This window comes from Pelecanus crispus, chromosome 18 (assembly GCF_030463565.1).
Source record: "Pelecanus crispus isolate bPelCri1 chromosome 18, bPelCri1.pri, whole genome shotgun sequence".
In the NCBI taxonomy this organism is placed as follows: Eukaryota; Metazoa; Chordata; class Aves; order Pelecaniformes; family Pelecanidae; genus Pelecanus; species Pelecanus crispus.
This window is the reverse complement of record NC_134660.1, coordinates 6,759,872-6,782,913: the sequence shown is the minus strand read 5'-3', so window position 1 is coordinate 6,782,913 and position 23,042 is coordinate 6,759,872. Positions and strand designations below refer to the sequence as shown.

Below are 23,042 nucleotides of genomic sequence, written 5' to 3'. Positions count from 1 at the left end.
GTTTGGGCACCTTACATGTTAGTCAAGGTAAAACTTTGGTTGAAAAAAAAAAATCTTTATTCACATAACACATCACGTGAATCACATCATGTTCCCCCCTTGCCCCTTGATGTATAAAATACTGGTAAAAAGTTTTTTTCCAGAGGCAAATTAATTTCCACAGCGTCCTCTGGTGAGAGAGCAGTTCATCCGACAGCTGGAACACTTGCTGGGCCACAGAAATTCAGAAACAAAACAGCTCTGTTGAAGGAAATGTAGTCTTTAGTAAGAAAGGGAACTTTACAGAGAGCTGTAGCAGCAACGTGTGTAAAGCCACCAGGGTTTCAGCTTTGTCTCATTTCATGTTAGCAGGGAGCTTAATCACACCTGTGCTCCTACTGTGGCACGCTGTAATGACAGAGGCTTTGAGGGTTTTACATGAACCGAGATAGCACAGATGCTCTTGTAAATCATTCTGGACTTGACATGCAGTGCAAATTTGTTTGAAGTTGCACGTCATCGAATCCAGTTACCTAAGTGGTTCCTTCAAGCTCCACATCTCACCTTTAGACACGGTGAACAGCAAGGACACTTTGCTTACAAAAGGGAAATTAGCCTACACAAGAACAAGGAGACTCTAAAAGGGCAAAATAAATGAACAGAGAAACATCTATTAAAATGCCAAGCTAGTCTCAAAAACAGAAAAAAAATACAGTTCCAATTTTATGGCACCTACCACAAGCCAAAAACGGAACCAAATTGGCTGGAGTCCCACCTTGGTGTAAGACAAATCCTGCTACACTGGGTCACAACTATATAAACTTTAAACACCGTCAAATGACATCCTTTTAACACTAAACCATAAAGTTGTAAAATCAAGGTGGAATTGGACCATTTTATCAGAACAGAAAAAGATTCGCCAGGGATCCTTTACAAGGTGCCCAACTCATCTCACAGATGATCTCACAAGTGCACAGTACGCTAAATCTATCAGATTTCATATTTAAAATAAATTTAAGGTAAATTTAAAGATTTAGATTAAGGATACAGTAAGACAGATGATCTGTCACTGCAGACTTCCTCTTTTCCTTTTAATTCCCTAGTCCCACAGGCTCAAATGAAAATAGATTCTGAACTTGGTCTGCTGATGTGTTTCCTTGGGAAAGCCCAGCAGACTGAGGAACACAAAGAGCACAAAACACCCGAGAAGCATCAAACACACCGAGAAGCACAAAACGGGACAGCCAGAAGGCGTGCAGCGCACAGGACGTTCAACAAGCATTGAGGCTCTCCTGCTTTCTTCTGCTGAACCGTCCGATAGGATCACTGAGGCACTGGCGGCACCCTGGCCTCCGCTCTCGTGTCGGCGGTGCAGCCGGCTGGCACGGCGACCGCTGACTCCCCCCTCGCCCTGGGTTCCACGTGTGAAGCTGACCGGCCTGTGGCAGCTGACCAAACTGGGTACTCTCATCTGGGCTTTACAGCTATGCCACAGCACACAGGGCAGGCAATACTTCAGTTATGCAACCGTAAACAAGCACGGCTAAAGCCTGTTTCACTTGCCCATATTAACTGAAATTCATTTTTTACAGTTATTAATTGCTCCAAGTTTGCAACAGGCTACATAAAAGCAAAGCTTATTGCAGCAAAGATAGGATGCAGAACTTGTAATCTGTTACCAACTAAAAGACCCACCACCATTCCAGACAGAAAAAAAATGAAGGAATTTCCAGCATTATGCCACATCATCTGAATACGACACTTCTGTGCCACCGTCAAGACATCTGGAAGTGCTCCAGACTTGTACACAAACTGGGATGGGAACGTATCTGAAGGCTGACTGAAACAGATGATGCCCAAAATCTCAGGATGGCCATTCTAACAGAGCCCCCAGAGTCTGCAGGGAAAGGAATAACATATTTAAACAATGAGGCATTTCATAACTGTGAATGTTTAAATGTGGATATAGAGATCTACAACCAAGGAGACGTGTCTAGGTTGGCTGTCACCTCGGTGAGATGATACATATGGGAATGTCTTTCACAGTAATTTTGAAGGTACAAAGGATAATGCAAAGAACACCCTTCCCAAGGATGAGGGATGTTTACCATCCCAAGGCACGTAACTTCAGGAAACTCTTCTGATGACAACTGATTTTAAGTGAAAGGTCTGCTGCCCTGATCCCACCGTTACTCTGAATGTAAAGAACAGCAGAGAGCGCCCATTCCAGTTCTATGAACATAAAAATCACAAATCTGAATTTGAGCACAGCAAGGACATGCGTGCTTAATTGATTCAAAAAAATACCAGCTACAGAGCACAAAACCCCAACCAACCACCTCAGAAAATGAATACAACTCACCAAAACGTGATGTGCACTAGCACTAAAAATGTCAGTCTTACAGTTTTCAGAGGCTGGATTTGGTGCTAGGCACAGTGAGATGACACAGGCCCGATGTGCACCTGACTGAAAGCAGGCAGGAGTACAGCATTCAGCTTCCACTGGGAAGCAGCGGGGCATAAAAAGGTACCAAAACATTTCTCAGGTGAGAAGCATTTCAGGTTAAAATGGTTAATACTGTATGTGTAAAGAAAAAAGTTAGCTGAGGTTATAACCGTGCTTCAGGACCCTTCCTCACAAATCCTCTCCCTCCAAGCAAAATGGTGAGCTTGCAGATGGGAACCCTGCACTTCCCGCCTCTTTTTGCACACTTACTCCGCAGGAGCTTGCCCACAAACAATGCAAAATTCTCCTCAGTGGCATTCTTTCATCGCAAAATGCAGCGATCGGGGTCACTTCTAGCTCACTACATCTTATGCTCTGCCTTTGCATCCTCTTATCCCTATGTACCCAAAAGGACACTCCTACCTGGCAATACAGCTGGGCAAAATTTTCACTTCTGCTTCCTATTTAACCAGATTCTTAAGCTTGCAGACAATAAGGTGAGAGCAGTAAAGACTAGGGATATTTTTATAGGGCCATTCTCAACTACAGCGTCCCCAGAGAAATTTGTTTCCCTGCGTGCTTTCCACATGACATGTGTCTGAGTGTGATTTGTAAACTCCGAAGTTCACAGGAGGGGCTCATCCAAAGCAGCACTCAGAGGAAAGTACAGTCTGGAGGACAGTCCATCTTGCTCCAGAAGACGATCTCCTCTGGCAGTAGTTCAGTAGCTCATGTCAGATACTGCACGACGAGAAACATAATTACACAAGTCAAAATCATTCCCCCAATCATGAAGTATTTATCTTGAAAGGCTCGCTTCTCAATCAGCCGCATTACTGTATTGGATAAGCCCAACATGTTGGCAACATCCAGGATCTTCTTGTGAGTACCCTAAGAATAAAAAGACACCAAAGAAACAATTAACCTCATGGTCCAACACTTCTTATTTCACAGTCCAGGAATTTCATCATGGGTGGCAAGTGATGAATTCTGATCGATGGAACTTGCTATCAGCCAACAGTTCCTACAATGTAAGAGGAGATGGCCACAGGACCCTGGAAATAGCTGGATGATGAGACTAATTCACACACATCAACAGGAATGCAGTTAAAGATACAAAACAATGTGTCTGGACAGAGACATCATAGAGAGTGGCCCAGAGAAAATGTACTCCCTTTGGACGCATTAAGAGCTTTTCTGGTCCTTTTTCAGACACACCTTTTAATGAGAGCTTGAAGCTTCGTGATCAGACAACCTTTCTTGCAGAACTTCCCTCCTGCTGAAGTGCAGTTCATACCAGCAAGAGACTGAAAAGGAGGTCCAGAAGCTTGTAAGGCTAATGGTTGAGTGCAATGAAAAGGCACACGGAAGTGTAATTAATGCAATTTCAAGAACTCCTTCTGGAGAAAAGCACTGAATCACAGAATGGGTTTGGGTTGGAAGGGGCCTTTAAAGGCCATCCAGTCCAACCCCCCTGCAACGGGCAGGGACATCTGCAACCAGATCAGGCTGCCCAGAGCCCCGTCCAACCTGACCTTGAATGTTTCCAGGGATGGGGACCACGTCTCTGGCCAACCTGTGCCAGTGTTTCACCGCCCTCATCATAAAAAATTTCTTCCTTATATCCAGTCTGAATCTACCCTCTTAGTTTAAAACCATTGTCCCTCGTCCTGTCACTACAGGCCCTACTAAAAAGTCTGTCCCCCGCTGAGCAAAGACTGCTAGCAGGTGTACTGCAAGCAGGCCCACACCTCAGTTCTATTTCACTGCTGAAGCAGCTGGTATTATTAAGAACGTGGATCCCACCAGTTACCACAGCAGCAGTAAGTACATAACAGAAACACAGTGAGCTGCAGAACTGGAGGTACCAGGAAATGAGCCGGGGGGTTCACTACTGCAGTGCAGCAGGATTACTCCTACTTTATCTTAGGGTAACAGTCAAAGGAAACCGTAAGAAATACAGGCACGTAGATGTACTCTGGGCACAGTTCAGAGCTGGATGTCATCCCCTCTGGGAAGGGAGAGAACTCATGGCCGCAGAGTCACAATGGTGCAGGCAGGTGAGAAGCACCTTTCTAGATAAGCTAGGCAAATGGGTAGCAAACCGACGGGCAGGCAGGTGCTGCACCGAGCACCGGAGCTCAGCTCGCAGCATGCAGTCAGAGAAACACCGGCCAGCACCAACCTCCATCGCACCTACGTATGCACAAGGATGGGTACTGCTAGCGAGTAGCCTTGTCACATCATGGTGATGCTAATGGACCTACTCTCTCAAACTGACTCCTGGGTCCAAGTCCTTAACAGACACCCTACCTCAGAAAGCTGTTAAGGCTCAAGTTACTTCTTCTCCGAGCAAGGTCAATAGCACAGATTCCCATCACAATGGTCTACTACGATTTAAAATAAACACTCTCGTTTCTGTTCTCACAGTACACTCCATCTTTGGTCTCAAAAGAATAAAAAAGGTGAAATTTGGGAATTGTTTTGAGTATCAACCTGACTTAAGATCAGGAAAGCTCTGTGAGGACACAAGTTGTATCAACTATGTTAGGCATACATGTACAAACAGTTTCTCAGTCCATATTACAGAGCTGCAATACCAAATTAGATAATCAGTTTCTTCTGTAGAAGGCTGTGCAGGTATTCAGGCCCTTTGCTGAAATCAGGTTATGTCTCTGCTAGTAAAACATAAGCACATTTGTCATCTTCATTTCACACACCTCACATTAAACCCCTGGTTACTAACGCTTTCAAGTTCAGCACTTTTCCTGTCTCTGAGGCAATCTTTTCACACTACTTCGGAACAAAAGAAAACCTTGCTTGGACACGAGAAACCAAAAATGAGGCTTTAAAATTAAAGCAAACAATAGGACAGTGAAGACTCTTCAATTCTTGCAGTCCATGGAACAGTGGAATAATACAACTGGAACAGTTAAAGCCTTGTGGCAGTTTGGGAATACTTGGTTCATACCCATCTATTTATATCCAATATCCAAGAAGTTACATAGATTAACATCCTTCCAAATTAACCCATTTATCTTGATAAGCTGTCTCTATGCTAGCTGCTTCTGCCAGATTTGTAAACATGCAACAAAGTCTTTGATAGTGTAAGAAAAATTAAGCTAAGGGGAAAAGGAATATGAACAGGTGTTTCCTCATCTGTGAGTGAGAAGAAATATCCCCCTGAAAGCATACGAACATGACACTCCCAAAATTACAGACTACCTGTAGCAGTGGGCAGACATACTAACAACTTTACTATTACAGTTCTGACCTGAAGTATCCTTGACTTGCCGCAAGTTGGCAGCTGAGGCAAGGCATGCTTATGTTTGCAGATGGCCCATCATGATCTAAAAGGAATCCAGGCACGTTACTGCACTGTAACTAGCAATAAGAAACAAGACAGAGCTATTGACAAGAAATAGTATTTCCTCTCAATCTCTTTGAGGCAGCAGGTCCTGCAAATGTTCCTTTATCATATTTGCCAACCATGGTTAAGTTCTCCTGACTTGTGATATGTTCACTTCCTTCTCAGGAACCCTCCAGAAACCAAGTGCTTCAGTCACTCATCAGAGATTACCTTGAGGCAGTGACTTAACCATCTTGTAGAATCAACAACTCAATTCCCTCTGTGCAGCACAGGTACACTCATGCACTTTAATGACTGGATGCCCCAAGCCAATGTGATCAGGCACCAAAGCTACTCAGTGCTAAAACGCAGAGGACAACCGTCCTCTGCCATTATACCCTGCGGTGCTCCTGTCCAGTGCTTTGGGAATACCAGCTAGCCTGGACCTCTGTGATCGGTATAGGAAGTACCTGGCTTGTCAACTGCAGCAGACATTAGGATTAAAATAAGCACCTAGCAACTCTGCCCTGTGAAGACACCCAGCTCTGGTAACTCCTAGGAAATGGGTACCACAGGTACCAAAAGTTGCTCCAGCAACATGCCTATACACTTACTTTAAGTGTGAGACCCATACGTGTGTACAGTTCATCACTCTGTGTAAGCTGGCTAGACTGCCTTTACAGCCAGTGAAGCCCTGGTCTATACAATCCACAGACCCAGGGTGCGACCAGGTGTAGGCATTTATGTTAGCAATTAAAAATGCCTAAATCCTCTGGCAGATACATCCCAAACCAAAGCAGTATCACAAAACAGACAACAATAGTTACCCTCATCAGAAGATTAATACAGCAAAGGGAGGAATTTCCCCACATTTTTCAGAAATCCAGCTTTCCTCCAACACACACTTATTAAAAAGCTTTTTGTATCTTTGAGCTATTTGCTCAAAATTTAACACCACTTGGAATGGTCTTTAAAATAAAAGAGAAACATTTGTTCTTAAGAGACATGAAGAAATACAGCTCTCATTAACAGTATTCAGGGAAAGATAATGTTGTTGAGGTGCATTAGACCTGGGAGAGTATTATCTTTATTACTAATCTTAAACACAAGTACTGTACGCCAGCTTTGCAATTGCTCTGAGCGATGTTCACCTGAATCAACATCTATCTGCAAGTTAGCCATTACTTCCCATTCTTCACTTGAACAAAAAAAAAAAAAAAAAACGAACCAACCAACCAAATTAAAAAAACCATAATGAAACAAAACATAACATTCGGCACTCCAGATACTAACTACTGTGCAGGTGAAGGCTGCTAGGCCATCCAGCCACAAAAAGAGCTTAAAGATGTTCCTAATAAGATGATAAAATGTAAAGATTTCAGGTTTAGTTAAAATGGAGTTTGGGCCTTTCCCAGCCTTCTCAGCTTGAAGCAGTATACTGGAACAAACTCACGTATTTATTTTACTTAGCCTAGTCATCACAAACACAGAAAAAACGTGGGGTCTTTTTGGTAAAAAATGATGCCCCCACCTTTAATGTCACTCTCTGGTCCCTCAGCCCCTGAAGGATGTTGGTCCCACTGCCAATAAGATCATCCATGCCACGATGGGCATTCTGGAGAGATTCATTAAACTGTAATGTTTCGTCGATCGGTATGGTGGTGTCAGAGTCCTGTAGGGGAAATGCAGGGTCTTGGTTACCTTGCCTGCTCACTCATACTGCCCATACATAGTTAGATCCAGAAAAAGAACATGCAGAAACAAATGTGGCAAAAACTTGACAGGCCTTGAAGGATTATGTTTTAAACATTTTTTTCATAGGGATATTAAATACAACATTAATATTTGACCAAAAAAGGTAATTTAGAGAAGCCTACAGGAAGCAAGCCAAAAGGCAAAGTTGATCAGCTGTTCAACTGCAATAAGATCTCAAAGGATAAAAAGTCAGATTAAAAATGGAGAGGTTTCTATAATCTCAGTTTATGATAGATGTAGGAAAGGGTATTACAAGAGAGTACATCAAAACTAACAGAAGGTGTTTAACAAGGAGTCATTTGATTATTGCAAGTAAAAGACTTTTGAAAGATTTAGTATCACATTTTGAAGTGACAGAAGTCCTGCAAAACACAACATCTGGGAGATGACATTATATAAATTCCTATTTACAACATGGTGCAAATTTCTAATAGCAAGGGCAAACAGACATGAACCTAGCTCACTGAAGGTCTGACTCACTCAGCACCCAAGACCTTATCTAAAAAAAAAAAAATTAACATTTTTCCAGAAAAGATGCATTAGCTCAACTAGAAACTATGAATCTTGAAACGGAAATAACTGGACAAAATTCTGTAACCTGGGTTGCACAAGAGGTCAGAGAATGTGATCACTTCTGTCTTTCAAAGGCTTCCAGTTTAATCTTCTCTGGACGCCACTCCACCGAGAGAGTCAAGATAATAGCTCATCACCCTCACACTGTTTTATGATCAGGAACTGTGATATTGGTAAGAGGTAAGTGTGGAAACACTGGCTTACCTGCTTCCATGTACTCAGAATGGCAAGAACTACTAAAATACAGAATTCATATTTAGGGCAGAAGATGGTTAATACCATACTTTTCACTGTCAGCTGTAGGTTACATGCATGTAACAAGACCAAACTTGCCCTAAGTACACTCTGGTGACTACTGTAAAAAAAAATGTTACTATGGGAATGACATGTACGATCCAGTGTTAGGTGTTGTACTGCCCAGGTCGGTGTTCTGCTTAGTGTAAAAGAATGCACAAAAAGGACAGAGCTGTTAGCAGTTGCAGGGTCAAAGTTACTGGATGAAGAAGCCGCGACAGCATACACGTCTCTGATCAAATGTTAAGGATGCTCTAAGGTTGAAACAAGTGTCTTGTCTTACATGAGTCTGCAGAGCAGAAGCACGTGGATCTGCATCTGAATGGCTATTATTTCAGATATTTATTAAAACTTCAAATCAGCAGGGATTCCATTTCCTATAGAAGGAGCTTGCAGGGTCTTTTAATACACCACAAGGCAGCAAGAAAAATACCAAACTAGATTTTTGACCCTCCTCATAGGAAGACTAGATGGCATCAGTTTTCATTTGCTGTTAGTGGTTTTCTCCAGAATGGTACAAGGGAAGGCTTTAAAGATAAAGACCGCATTTGTCTTTGAATTAAGCAAAATGTTTCAGAACCGCTACAGCTTTCAAAAGCTGTTATGTATGTAGCAGTGATTTATTCAGGATGCTTACATTCTCAGCTGACATTTCTATTTAATAGAATAGGGTAATATATAAATAGAAACTGTGTAAACAGGCCAATAACTGACAAATAAATCATCATTTTCCTATTAAAGGGATATTGGACTTTAAAAGTCACATTTTTGTAATGAGTTAAAAGAAATACAAAATAATAATGGGTTTGGGTTTTTTTTTCTCCATCTTGAGGCACTTTTCAGCATCTAAAGGAGAAAAAAATAACTCATCATTTATTTTGCATTTGTAAGCTCTTCAAAACTTTTCCACTTATGCATGTGTTTTATTTCTGGACAAGTTTTCCTACAGGAAAAGTAATCCATATTTGCAGAGGAACACCACAGTGTTTTGAAAACAAATCAGGTTTCAAGTGTCAGAGTTCCTTTCAAGTCTAGTTTATGATTTTGAAATAACCAACAAAATGCTAGATGTCACCTTTATGTCAGGCTTTGAGAAGTGCATCAAACATCCCAAATATCAAGAAAACAGGACCACTCACACTCATTCTTCCTTGCCCTAACAGTGAATGGCCATGCAGAAAATGAATGATAGGCTATATGCCTTTAACAAAACAAACAAAAAACACACACACACACAAAAAACCAACAACAACAAAAAAAGACTAGCTTTTGAGTTACAGAAAAGTGAAATCCAAAAGCAAACCTGTGCTATTCAGAGCAAAATTCCTCTAGGAATTTGCACTGGGGGACGTCCCCATGGAGGAACTAAAAATTAACAAGACCAGGTGGAAACACATCCTCGTCATTAAAAACTTTTGAATCATTTACAGGTAAAAAGCAAGGTTTTTTTCCCCCACTGTGTGATATATATTTGGACAAATTAAAGCTTGCTGACATCTACTGACAGCAGGGTGTATAAAAGCCAGACATTTTACAAATCTCAGGATTTGGCAAAGACATTTGACACAAATTCAAGGAAAATGTGTACCTTGGTACCTACCTCATTCACCCTTTTGAAACTGCCATATAAAGTTAGGTAAAACCGCACCGGATAAAATAGGAGGAGCAGTTTCTGGAGTCTTTTACTACTGCCTCTTAATAGACCAGCTTTTCCTCATGCGAGAGTTGTACTTTTTCAACACATATTGTTATTCTTTTCCACCTTTGTTCTGTTTACATCTCACAGCAGCAATCTAATAGTCATGCCTACATCTTGCCTGAAACTTCTCTGAAAGACTACGACTTCTACAACACAGAGATCTAAAATAAAGAATATTTACATTAGTTGTGAATGTACGTGCAAGCAACTCTTCTCGCTGTCGCTCCTGCTGCTCCCGGATGTAACGGCGATGTTGAAAGTTCCTCAGAGCTGTCTGCAGGTGCTGAACATCATACTTCAGCTGGTCAACTCGGCTAAAAAGGATCAACAACAGGACAACATTCCCAGGGATAAAAATACAATTCTCTTTTGGTGTTTTTTATATGAACAATTGAGCATTATAAATTAACAGTGCCGAATAATAAAGAATGATGGGTTCTACTTATCTAGAAGATAGAGCACATTCAATGACCCTCATGCACATAAAAGATTAAGCTTTCAAATTTCATTAATTAGCACCATGTTCTTAAGTTTGAGGTTTTATTAAAAGGAGTTTAAAAGTCACTGGGCAATAGAGGAGACATCTCCATTGGGCTAAAACAAATAATGTCCAGAACTCCACTGCCTCTGATTAAGTGTTTGATGACTATAAAGAAAGCCTAGATGACTATTTCAGATACTGACCTCTATAATACAGGTGACATGAAATCCACCCCTAGTATCTGCAAAGGCATTTTGGGACTAAACATTAATAGCAGAGTCGCAGAATAAATTAGAACAGAAAGTCCTGAGGTCTCTGGTCCAACCTCCTGCTCAAACCACTGCTAACTTTAGAAACCTCCTTATTTTAGTCACCAAGAGCTAGGAAAATGATCCAGAGAAAACACCAACTGAAATAATTTTACTCCTTACCTCCACAAATGCCATTAAAAGCAAATGCCATATAGAGTAGAAATTTTTTTAAGCATCGAAGTGCCATGTTCTGCTCATCTCAGAACAGAGCCATGAATCCAGTTCCATCACCAGTCTGTGGTTAAATGCAGGAAAGTGATTTTGCCTCTGTGCCTCAATTTTGCTACTGTAGAGCACAGACAGAAGTTATGCAAACTGTAAAGGTTTATTCAAATCAAAAGGCAAAGGGCTTCAACAAATTTAATGAAAATAATTACAAAGACTACACTACACTATCATAGCAAACAAGGTGAACTTACAGTTTAGCATTCTGTCGCTTATTGGGAGGTTCTTTGCTGGACAGGATTTCCAGACGCTCCAAGTTGCTGAATATATTGTCTATTCTTGCCTGAATCTCATTTTCTACTACTGCAAGGGAATAAAAATGTGATTTAATTTGAATTAAAGAACTGCAATCTGAGTGAAGGTAAAAGCTCAAAAGCATTCAAAACAGTACTTAAAACCTGACAGATGCAAATCCTTACTAGACTTAAAAAAAACCAAAAAATCAGATAACTGAGAACTATACATACCACGAAAAGCCACTTCTTAAACTCAATAATTTGAGACTCTTCTCCTTCCCTCCTCCTCTGAGAAGGGAGCTAGGAAAGCCCCTGCTCTTTCAAGGTATCTGAGCCCCTTTCCCTATCAGCTCCACGTATTAGGATTTAAAGCTCCAACATTTCCCCCCACAGGCCCTTCCTGTTCCGTCGGCAGCATTTGCTCACACAAACTAATGGCCAAGACGATTCTCACAACAATGGCAATTTAAACCTCTGAAAACTGTTAAGACAGAGTAAATATACATCATCCATACCTATAGCAGGGGAGATTGACAGAGCATGGGAAGGATTCAGAGTTGACAGGAAACAGCAGACTGGCCAAAGAGCTCAGAAAGACATGGCCAAAACGGGGCTGAAGCCCTTGCAAGTGGGAAAACAAGGCCACAAAAGAATTGCCTCTGTAATCATCTACGTTGCAATTGCTTCTGCTAATCTGCGCAGAACTAGCAGAGGGGCAATAGTACACAACGCAAACTCATGTACTTTAGCGAGGTGGGAAATTGATACAACTGAGGAAAGAGTCGTGTGCTTTCAGTTCCTGTAGTCATTGCACAGAAAACTTGGCACAAGCCACAGTCCCCTTCCTGACTGGACAACCACATTTTCTAACCATGTCACAATCCAGCATTTCACAACTTAAAAGAACTGCACAGAAGGGCGAAAGACAGGAGCGCTATTAATCATCCGACATTCTTGTGTTTGAAGAAGGTGAGCTGTAAGGCTGCAGGGACGTGCCCTCCAGAGCATGCATGCCCACGGACTGATTATGAGAGGGCAGAGGCACCGTCGTGTCTGTGCAGCCACGAGGACGCTCCTGAAGCCTCAGACTGCCATGGCCAGACCCGATACGAATAATCACCAAATCCTACAGCACCATTTGTTCTTATTTTGCGTTTAGACCAAAGAGGTATACAGAAAAGCGCTATTAACCAACTGCTAACTACTCCACAGTATCTCAGGACTTTCCAGAAAATCACATTCAGCAGAACCCGGAAAAGCAAACAGCACATACAATCCTTCTTCTTTGCCCTTTGATCTCACACAATCATAGAATAGAATCGTTTAGGTTGGAAAAGACCTTCAACATCATCCAGTCCAACCATTAACCTACACTACCAAGTCCACACTAAACCAATCAAAGGTAGACTAGACTAAACCATGTCCCGAAGTGCCACATCCACCCGTTTTTTGAACACTAATCAGAGAGTAACTAACTCACATATATAGACACAAATCAATCAAATTGTCCTAATTCATCTCTCCATCATTTAGTACAGCTAAACTTAACAGAAAAGCAACCAGGAAAGCAGACAGACAATTACATCAGCTTTTGCTAGTCCAAACAATAGTATTACTATCTTGGTCACCTTACACTTTTCTGAGCAAGAAGGGATTATTTGCCCAAAGTTGGAAAAGGAAAGCTGCAACAGAAAGTTTGATTTCCTGGCTCTTATTCCTGCTCTTCAGCCAAAAAATAATCCTTTTCCCCATAAATTCTGAAATACTCACTAATATCTAGAGCACATATCTGTATCTTTACATATCTATATATAAACAGTATGCTCATTTATTGACCGTGTCAGATGGTACATAACCCTATCTCTTGAAATGGGCTCAAGTAGCAGAGGCAAGACAGCAAGTTATGCTAATTTTCAAGGGGCTCCAAATTTACATTCAGTGAACAGCAGTCCAGGAAGCCTGGCATTGTACTAGGAGTAGTACAACCACCACAAAAAACCAGAACCGGCAGACAAGTTGTTATTTTTTGATAGGAAAAGTTATCACAGCCTCTTCTACAGCAAAGTTGTGCTTCACAAATATATTTAGGGTAAGAGAAGTCAGTCAGCACGTGCATAAACGTATCCAGTCAATGCAGTGTGCTTTCACTTCAGAAGTTTCTGATGAGGCCCATTAGCAATTACTCATACAGGAATTAAGGCTTCAAACACAGGTCCAAAATACATTTGCCAATTCTGCACTGGGGTAAAAAGTCCTGCCGCAGTACGTCACAGTATTTTATTACAGTCATTTTATTAGGACTGGGTTATAGTCCAAATATACTGAAGCAATTTCAGACCTTGCTGTTCTACATATTTCTCATAAGCAGATGGAATTACAGGTTCTAACTCTGATGCAAGCAGAAACTATCAGGATCATCCGGCTTAAATTCCTGCACACCAAATCATGGCATTTTCCCCAGAAACTGGACTAAGCATCTCTTGGAGAATACTGCCAATTAGTGGATGCTTAAAGAACAGCAAAGTAACAGGACAGGTATATCGTGACATTTCTCAGCTTTTGAGCTTCTAACAAGCTAGCCCGGTGATGTCCTGAATTTGCAGTTCTGTCCACATCAATGTGTTCATTATACCTTCACAAATGCATCAATGTGGGGTTTTTTTAACCTGTTTATGTTGAAGGCCTCCACAGCGTACCCTGACAATGAGTTCCAGAATCTAACAGCACCAAAAAATATGTCATTCCCCTATCAAGACATTGTAGAATCATAGAATCGTTTAGGTTGGAAAAGCCCTTTAAGATCATCCAGTCCAACCATTAACCTAACATTACCAAGTCCACCACTAAACCAATTAAGGGGAGAGTAGTAATTTCATGTTTCCTGGCTTGGTGGCTGGATTATTTTTTAATGAAAGTAAAAACTAGGAATCATTAAGGTTGGAAAGGATCTCTAAGATCATCAGTCCAACCATCAACCCACCACCACCATGCCCACTAAACCATGTCCCAAAGTGCCACATCCACCCGTTTTTTGAACACTTCCAGGGATGGTGACTCCACCACCTCTCTGGGCAGCCTGTTCCAATGCTTGACAACCCTTTCCGTGAAGAAATTCTTCCTAATATCCAATCTAAACCTCCCCTGATGCAGCTTGAGGCCATTTCCTCTCGTCCTATCATTAACTACTTGGGAGAAGAGACCAACAGAAGCATCCACAGTAAGCACTACTTGTCAATTAAAGAATTACAATAGGAAGACGAAGTAGATTCTTGTTCTGCCTTTTCCACTCTGTCCTTCAGACAAAACATCACCTTACTGAAGTCAAACAGTAAAATAATTTTCATGCATTCCAAATTGGTGATGTGTCTCACCAGCTGATCACAATGACTGAGGAGCCAAATTTGTTCCAATGATGACTATAAATACAATGATAAAGCATACAAGGTTAAAAATGCAAGCTAAATCAAATCACTACTGGAGTAGACCTTTTCTCACTAATTAATTACTTACAGTGTACTGACTCTTTGTCTGAAGTCTCCAGGCGCCCCATGTAAGATTGGACCTCATGGACTTGCCTATCAAAAGACAAAGAGTAAATTAACAGAAGTCAGTTAACAGCTATAAAATCAAGTAATTTTTTAATACCTCAATTTTCAGCTTCTTTTACTTAAAAGTACTTCTCAGAATAGAACAGGAATCAGCTACATGGTATTCAGTGCAGACCACCCATCACTGAACACAAAAACCCAACCCAGTTCTTCAGTATGAAGAAAGCTGTGCTTTCACTTAATATGCATCTACAAAATAATCTTCAGTTTAAAAACAAAAATCGAGGTGAAAGGGCTTTTTTTTCTTCAAAGATTTCCAATCAAGTTCTAGCTCCCTTTTTGTATTTATAACCTGAACTGGGGCTCTCCCCCGTGCCACACACCTGGCATGCTGAAAGCCATTAAGATCTACCTACTCCAAGACAACCATGGAGACGAGATTTCAGATTCACACTAGGAACTCAGAAGTGGCAAGCACAGCAGAGGGAAGGCCTGACTGGGAGAAGAGTTGGTACAAGTGACACCCTAATAATAGATTTACAGTGAAATCCTACCTACATATGCCACTAAAGAGTGCTGATGAGACACCATACCTTTATGTCACTGCATAAATCGGTAATACACGTCTTCAACACTAAACACAGGTTTTTTCCCTCCCTTCTCAAAAGAAAACGGAAGGACTGGCAAAGGTTCAGAGAAGGACAGTAAAGATCATGAAAAGTACAGAGCAGCTTTTATACAAGAAACAGTTGATCAGTCTGGACTGGAAATGGTAACAGGGAGATATCCTAGAGCATAAATGGCACACGAGAAGGTGAATAAGGAATGATTTTCGTAGAATCATAGAATTGCTGAGGTTGGAAAAGACCTTTAAGATCATTATGTCCAACCATTAGCCTAACACTACCAAGTCCACCACTGAAACAATTAAAGGTTATAATATTTATAAGTATTAATAATTAATTTCATGTTTCCTCGCTTGGTGGCTGGATTATTTTTTAATGAAGGTAAAACTAAAATACACTCATTAAGGTTGGAAAGGACCTCCAAGATCATCAGTCCAACCATCAACGCAACACCACTCAAAGCTGGAGTATTTGGATTAACTGCCTCCTTTGGCTCTTTCCCACAAGCTACTCCATATCACAGACAGCTGCAAGATTTTGTGCCTTATTTTGTAATTTTCATACCACTTCTATCTCACCAGATTAGCGTTATCTGTGAAGCAGATATATCATCAAGGAGCCACACATTTCCCAAGGCAGTTTAAATGCTGTCTGCTAGCCATCATGAAGCCCCGCTGCCACAAAAATCCTACTAAATTAATATGCCTTAAATGTATGTACGTCTGGTAACACAGAAGCCCTTGTTCTCGGTGAACACTTGCAGATCCTGTGCTGTAAAATCCCGAGGCCAGCAGGCTTTGCTTGCCTTCGGACTGACGTGGCTAACAAGAGGCTGGGACTCCGGACAGACACAGGGCCAGCCGGGAGGGACACGCTTATTGCTCCCTTCCGCCGCTGAAACACAGTCCTCACGGCCAGGCTCCGGGGCGGAGGACGAGAATTTGTATGAGGGAAAAGCTTTTAAACGGCGCCGAGAGCGCGCTGGGCCGCAGGCAGGTGCCCGGCCCCAGGCTCTGCCCCCGCACCCCCTCGGGCAGGCCGCTGCGGCCGGGCCCCACCCCCTGCTTCCCGCGGGCGCTCGGGGGCCAGGCCGGTTCCAGCCCCCCGCGCCCCGCCGCCCCACGCACTTGTTGGTCTGGTGGTAGAGCCCCTCCATGGCGGCGGCGCGGCGCGGCGCGGCCCGCCTCCGCTCCCCGCCGCCCACGTCGCCGCCGGCTCCTTCCGGTCTCCGCCGGCTCCTTCCGGTCTCCGCCGGCTCCTTCCGGTCTCCGCCGGCTTCCGCTTCCGCCGGCCGCGGACACGCCCCCTTCGGGCTCCTGCGCCGTCGCCAGGGGGCGCTGCCGGCCGCCGTCCCGCCGCCGCGGGGCCGGGGCGGGGGGCGGCGGGGCCGGGAGCCGCGGCGGGGGCCCGGCCCTTCCTCCTCAGCCTGGCCCCGGCCGCGCTTCCTCGGTGCCCGGGCGAAGCGGGCGCTTGTCCCCTGCTCGCGTTTCCCGCGCCGGTCCTCGTGTGCCACCGCGGCCCCTCCGGGCTCCAGGCCGCCAGCAGAGAGCGATCGCCCAGGCCGGGCGCCGGCGGTCACCCCCAGCGCTCTGGGGCTCTGCCGGAGGAGGTGTGCGTGCCCCATCCTGGGAAGTGCCGCAGCTGAGCTTGGACGGGGCTCTGAGCAACCCGGCCTGGTGAGAGCCGTCCCTGCGTGCCGGGGCTGGGCTGGCTGATGGTTCAGGCCCCTTCCAACCCAAACCAGTCCATGGGTCGGGCAGGGATGCGCGCTGTGAAGTCGTTCTTTCAGATCCTCATGATGGTCAGTGAAGATGTCAGCTAAGACAGCTGCCTTTGGTCATATGGACTGCACCCGCTTCATAGAATGAGAGAACGTTTTGGGTTGGAAGGAACGTTGAACATCATCTCCTGCCACGGGCAGGGACACCTTCCACGAGACCAGGTTGCTCAAAGCCCCGTCCAGCCTGGCCTTGAACACTTCCGGGGATGGTGCATCCACAACTTCCCTGGGCAGCCTCTTCCAGTGTCCCACCACCCTCACGGTAAAGATCTTTTTCCTAATATCTGATATAAATCTACCCTCTTCCATTTTAAAACCATTACCCCTCATCCTATCACTACATTCCCTGACAGAGTCCCTCCCCATCTTTTCTGTAGGCCCCCTTTAAGTACTGGAAGGCGGCTATAAGGTCTGCCTGGAGCCTTCTCTGGGCTAAACAATCCCAACTCCTCAGCCTGGCCTTACACAGGAGGTGCTCCGGCCTCCTGAGCATCTTCGTGGCCTCCTCTGGACCTGCCTGAGCAGGTTCATGTCTGTCTTATGCTGGTGGCCCCAGAGCTGAACACAGTAGTCCCGGTGGGTCTCTAGAAGTCAGGTCACCTCTAGAAGTCTAGGCGACTGGCACGCATGGAGATGCAGATACTGAGTCAGATGAATCCTGCATCTAGCCGTCCCTTCTACAAACAGCTGTTCCAGCTCCTTGAGCATCGTTAGCATCTTCTCTGAACCTTGCCTAGCTGTCCCATTCAGTCTTTCATTTTCATAAAAGTACTTACTGTAATGCCAGAAGTTTGTTCACGGGTGGTCATGGTCAGCTCAGGGCATCCATTATGCAAATAGGTTTGTTTTCTTCATAATCTTGGTTTTTCCTCTTACATTCAGCTACACTAAATTCCCTACATCAGGTTATCAGCCAGTCGTCATGTAACAGCAGGTTCCTCTGTGGTTTTTCACAGGGCTGGCAGTTAGGCCTTGCTCCGGGGTTGTGTGAAAGACTGCTTTCAGTTAGCTCATCTGTACATAGTTTCTTAATTGTGTTGACCAGATAATCAGCTGCAGATGAAGCCACAACCCTTTCTTGTATGTGCTGGACTATAAAACCTGACATGCTTTATGGTCATAGCCTGCTGAGCCACCTGAACTCCTGCAACGTTTTAATTTTATGGGAGAATCAGGGAGAAGGTGGATTATGAAAAAAGGATAGATATATAGGCCAGTTGGTCAGGGCACCAGGACGTTAGAAATACCAATACAAAAATTGATTGATTAAAAAGCTAAAATTAGGACTATAACTCCTTCTGGTCAGTGTACTTTAATGGAAAATAGTTCTTGTCAAGAAACATGACTTCATGCTAACAAGACGATGATCTTGACTGGGAAAAATGGGGAAAGACACATGTTCTGTAAAGCATTCAGCTTAATACCATAAGATCAGTCATTTAAAAATTAGTAGGACCAGGCAAGCAGGGTACTCGGCTCTTTCCTTCTCCACTATTTCTTCCCTCTCTTAAATGTTGTCGTTTTACACTTGTTCCCCAGGCTTTGAATTCTCCCTGGTGTTGGGCTGATACTAACTACCATTTTCTGGGTTCATGCTACCTGTCCCACTTGTGGTATGGGGAGAAACCTGCTGTATCACAAAGAATAATGTAGTAAACTGGGTCCATCCAGATAAAGTGCTCTAATACAGTTAAATACAATTAAATACAATCTTTTAAATCATAAGCAGTCTTCAGCAACCTGGGCCCTATTCTGCACTTTTCTTCAATTAGGCAAAGCCTAAATAACTTTACAGAAAAAATTGTAGATACTGAAGGATGCCAAATGTTGGAGGAAAGACCAGAAATTATTTTAAGAGGTGGGGAAGCTTAAGGCGGACAACTTCTTATGTGACACTGGGCAAAATATGAAACCTCGAGACTGGAACAGCCTCCAAAGTGTTGTTTTTTTCTGTTGTTGCTCATTTAGAGTTGAGGGTGTGCACCTGAAGAATACAGTCTAGTCACATGAGAACAAGTCACCGAGCATCATAAAGCTATAAATGAGTGAAATAACTACACGTCTTTAATTAATGAGAGATTCTTGTTCCTGTGGGTCCATCCCTTGCATCTCAGATGATGCATGAAACTTTCTTTGTCCGCCCTGCCGTGCCATGCAGCAAGCCAGGTCTGGCAAAAGATTATCCCCTGGATGTCTAATAGTAACTCAAGCCACAGAAATCACATCAGTCTAAGAATAAACAACAAATCAATAAAAAACATTAACTGCAGTAGTAACAAATACATTCAGTCCTTGTTCTTTGCTCTCCCTTATCTGAGTCATTATACCCTGTTTTCAAACACTTTGTGGAAATAGAGAGGTTGAATGAAAATAGATGTTGGGATTTCCCTCCTGGCCAGGGCTTTAAGAAGTATCAGGAGAGTTTTGATGAAGTGGCAAGCACTGAAATACAAGAAAGAATTTCTCTTCTTTTGTGAAGAAATTGATTTTTGCCAGAAACAACACGCTGCAACTGAACGTCTGTTCTTGTTAGACTTCAAGTCCTTCCAGGAGGAGTCCTTCAGCAAATTGGCTCACTTAGACACAACAGCCAGGAGCATGGAGAGTAAAAAAAGTGTTTTGTTCAAGGAAAGCCTCTGTATTGTAAACAGGATAAAAGGGGATGGAGAGAGTCACTTATCACTGTCTAATGTGTCCCCAGGTCATTCCTGTGTAGCACCTATTGGGGAAAAAGGATTTCATATTCACTGCTCTCTTAGAAACCCCAAGCCAACTGTGGGGATTTTCTCTATCAAACAATCTACAGACATCATGTGCATTCGACAGCGCCGTTCAAATCCCCATGGGTGCATTCCCCGTTACTCTCCTCTGGCTTGTAGTTTAAAGCCTTGCAGCACCAAAGGGAAAGCTGGATCCTTCTGGGGTCTCCTTTGTTCTGCCTGCACCAGCCCGTTTTCCCCTCACAGCTACAGGACTTTGTTCTCTCTCCAAAAAAGACGACCCTGATTCTTTATTTAAAACCAGACCCTAATAATGTGTCTCTTCCTGCTTCTCTAAGCATGATCTCAACAAGGCATAGAAACTCCCTTTCCCCCTGCTCTCTCCCTCCCTCCCTCCCTCCCTCTCTCTTTCGGGCACACAAAGTATTCCCCAGCTCTTTGCATGCTTTCTTGGTACTAATAACTGTGGCTTTAAAAACAAGGGAGTGCCGAACCTGAGGGCATGCCGCAGAGGCAAGACATTTAGATGAATGCTTGATGGAGACTCCTCACTTAGTCCAGCTGCAGGCCATGGGGCTGCATGTCCCAGCTCTGACAGACTCCCTTACACAAGCCAGACCTCACAGCACGCCTCTCAGCATTTTGAGGCTATGGAAGTGGTGAAAAAGAGAAGGGGAGACACGACAAGAATGTCAGAGACTCATCTATCAAATTTCTTGGACTGTTGGGTGATGTGCTGGACCCAGGTCTCCCTGGGCAGTAAGCTTTTTAAAGACACGTTGCACCCTCCTTCTCATCTTCCCAAATTAAGAACGTTTCTGCACTGCTATTGCAGTCAGTTTTGAGACTGATCTGTGGACAGAAGAGTCACAAATCCTTGGGCCATCGTTCCCCTCTTCATAAACAGACCAGGTAAAGGGATACGGCAAGGGTGGGGAAGGTCAGGCCAATGGAAAAAGAAGTCGTGCAACATCTCTACCATTTCACTAGTTCCCTCCTTTCTGCAGTGATGCCAGGGAAATATGATAGAAATAGAAGGAAAAAAAATTACCCGAGGGTGAGAAACACTGCAGCATCCCCCAGCCTTAGCGATCTTTGAGGCACAAATGGCTGGAGGTTCGGAGAGTATCTTGGGCAAGTGTATTTGCCTCATGCTTTTATTCTTCCCTGGGTGACAGCCATAGATCACTGCTAGAGGCAAAATACTGACCGCGATGGATCTTTTGTACATGCACTACACTGGGTATGTTTGGTACCTCTATGCCTCCATTGCAGTACAATGTGTTATATTACCATAATAATGATTAAACATGGCTCAGTTATCCATGCAGGACTGAGATCCTTGTGCCTTTTCCCTGCTGATTGTGTCTCAGTTTGACCTTATCAATGAAATTCAGAAAACAGGAACAGAAGAGCCTCCTCCAACAAAGCCAAAGAGGCAGAAGGGGCAAGAAATAATATTGCCTTCTGAACAGGTGAAATTACAATTATCCTGCCAAGAAATGTAGCACCTTGCATCCACTTGCCCAGCATCAGGAACTTGTTAGGAGCCTCAATTGCCTTCCACTGAGATGGCATTCCCCCCTAAATCCCAAATCCCATAGCAATCTCTGGGTCCAGGCCTTAAAAGCTCTGGCTTTGAAAACTATAAATAACCTAAATTTATTTACAGCAGCCCTGTTTGATACGTAAATGTATTAGGACAGATTCTGTTTCAGCACTAATATAGCCCTGAACTGTATGCATAATTTAACACTTACATAGGAAAATCTTAAAATATGTGAGCAAAACCATGTGCTGTTATCCTGATTTTTTCCAGGGGTCAGCTCGCTGACAGTCAGTCTCTCTGAAATGTGTCAGGTTAAGAATTCCATCAGAACTAGACAAAATCATCAGCTACTTTGGGAAATTTTAGGTGCAGATCTTTTATGTGCTACTCTTTTCCACTGAGTAAACACCCATTTTCTAGTTCTATTCTTGACAAACACATCCAGGTAACTGTACTGCTTTGCTCATTTGTTTAATAGGTTTATTCTGAACTGCTTTCCAAGTCAAATCTGGATGTCAATCTGCCTCATGCTCACATTTTGTCAGTATGGGGGATCTCAACATTTTAAAAAATGTAAAAATGGTTTTCATCCACGTTTCATCAACTGAGTAATCCAGGCATAAATAGATGGACGTGCCAGGCTACCTCTCCCTGCTTCTCACACGCTGGGCTGGATGCTCCAGGGGCTGTGATATGTTTGTTGTTAAAACAGCCTGACACAAAGAGGCCCCGGGAGCTGCATGCATCCACAGGATAGACGTCGTCTTCTGTCAATCCAGCTGGAGTCCCCCATGAGGGAAAACTGGATTGTCTGTACGGGTGAAGGGAGGGTGGGGGGAGTCCTCTGAAGAATGTCATAGAGGAATTTTCCTAAAACCTCCAGTAATCTGAACAAAACCTTGCCAAGTTTTTTGCCATTAATGGAGGCCAGGAGAAAGTGTGAGGACTGAATGCAGACGTAAAAGACGCAATTCACCATTCGGTCCGGCCTGGTAGCTCCCGTGCCGAAGGGTCCATAGCAGTCAGCTTGACTGGGTGTTGCTCAGATAGAACGCAATTACAACAATGTGGCACTTTTCAGGCCTTTTTCCAATGCCCAAGTAAGACTGATGCTCTACTCAGAGGGGTCCCAGGAGTTTCTTATAGTCCAGTAAAAGAGGGACTATAGTGGCATTCAGGAATGTACACCATAGACTTCAGACAGGAATCTCTTCGGGGGCGGTTTCTTTTTACCAAGTCTGCACTCATCATCCAACACACTCTACTATATAGAAAATCCGGTCCTAACGCTGACTTTTCTGGTGCTTTTGCAAACTTTCTCCTTGGGAATTTAATTTTGCTATCTTACAGAATGGTTTGGTACCTGTAAGTAACATAAATCATATTTCTTCGGGGCTGGAAAATACCTGAAAAGGGATGGAGAAGCAGATTGTATCCCTTTAGCTTTTTTACTTTTTAAGAGTGAGGCACT

At 43.5% G+C, this 23,042-nt stretch overlaps 1 protein-coding gene across 5 annotated transcripts; it reads right to left on the bottom strand.

The window, feature by feature from the left end:
• Positions 1-54: 54 nt before the first annotated feature.
• GOSR2 (golgi SNAP receptor complex member 2) lies at positions 55-16,697 on the bottom strand. Of its 5 annotated transcripts, none has more exons than XM_075722746.1 (6): positions 16,650-16,697; positions 14,859-14,923; positions 11,307-11,415; positions 10,277-10,409; positions 7,306-7,446; positions 55-3,316 (listed from the first exon to the last, which is right to left on the bottom strand). In XM_075722746.1, the coding sequence occupies exons 1-6, from the start codon at positions 16,676-16,678 to the stop codon at positions 3,155-3,157; spliced, it is 639 nt and encodes a 212-aa protein (XP_075578861.1). In that variant the 5' UTR covers positions 16,679-16,697; the 3' UTR covers positions 55-3,154. The 5 variants fall into 5 exon arrangements, with proteins under 5 accessions (XP_075578861.1, XP_075578862.1, XP_075578865.1 ...); XM_075722747.1 differs by having other exon boundaries at positions 11,307-11,412; XM_075722750.1 differs by lacking the exon at positions 16,650-16,697 and adding an exon at positions 16,101-16,149.
• Positions 16,698-23,042: the final 6,345 nt, after the last annotated feature.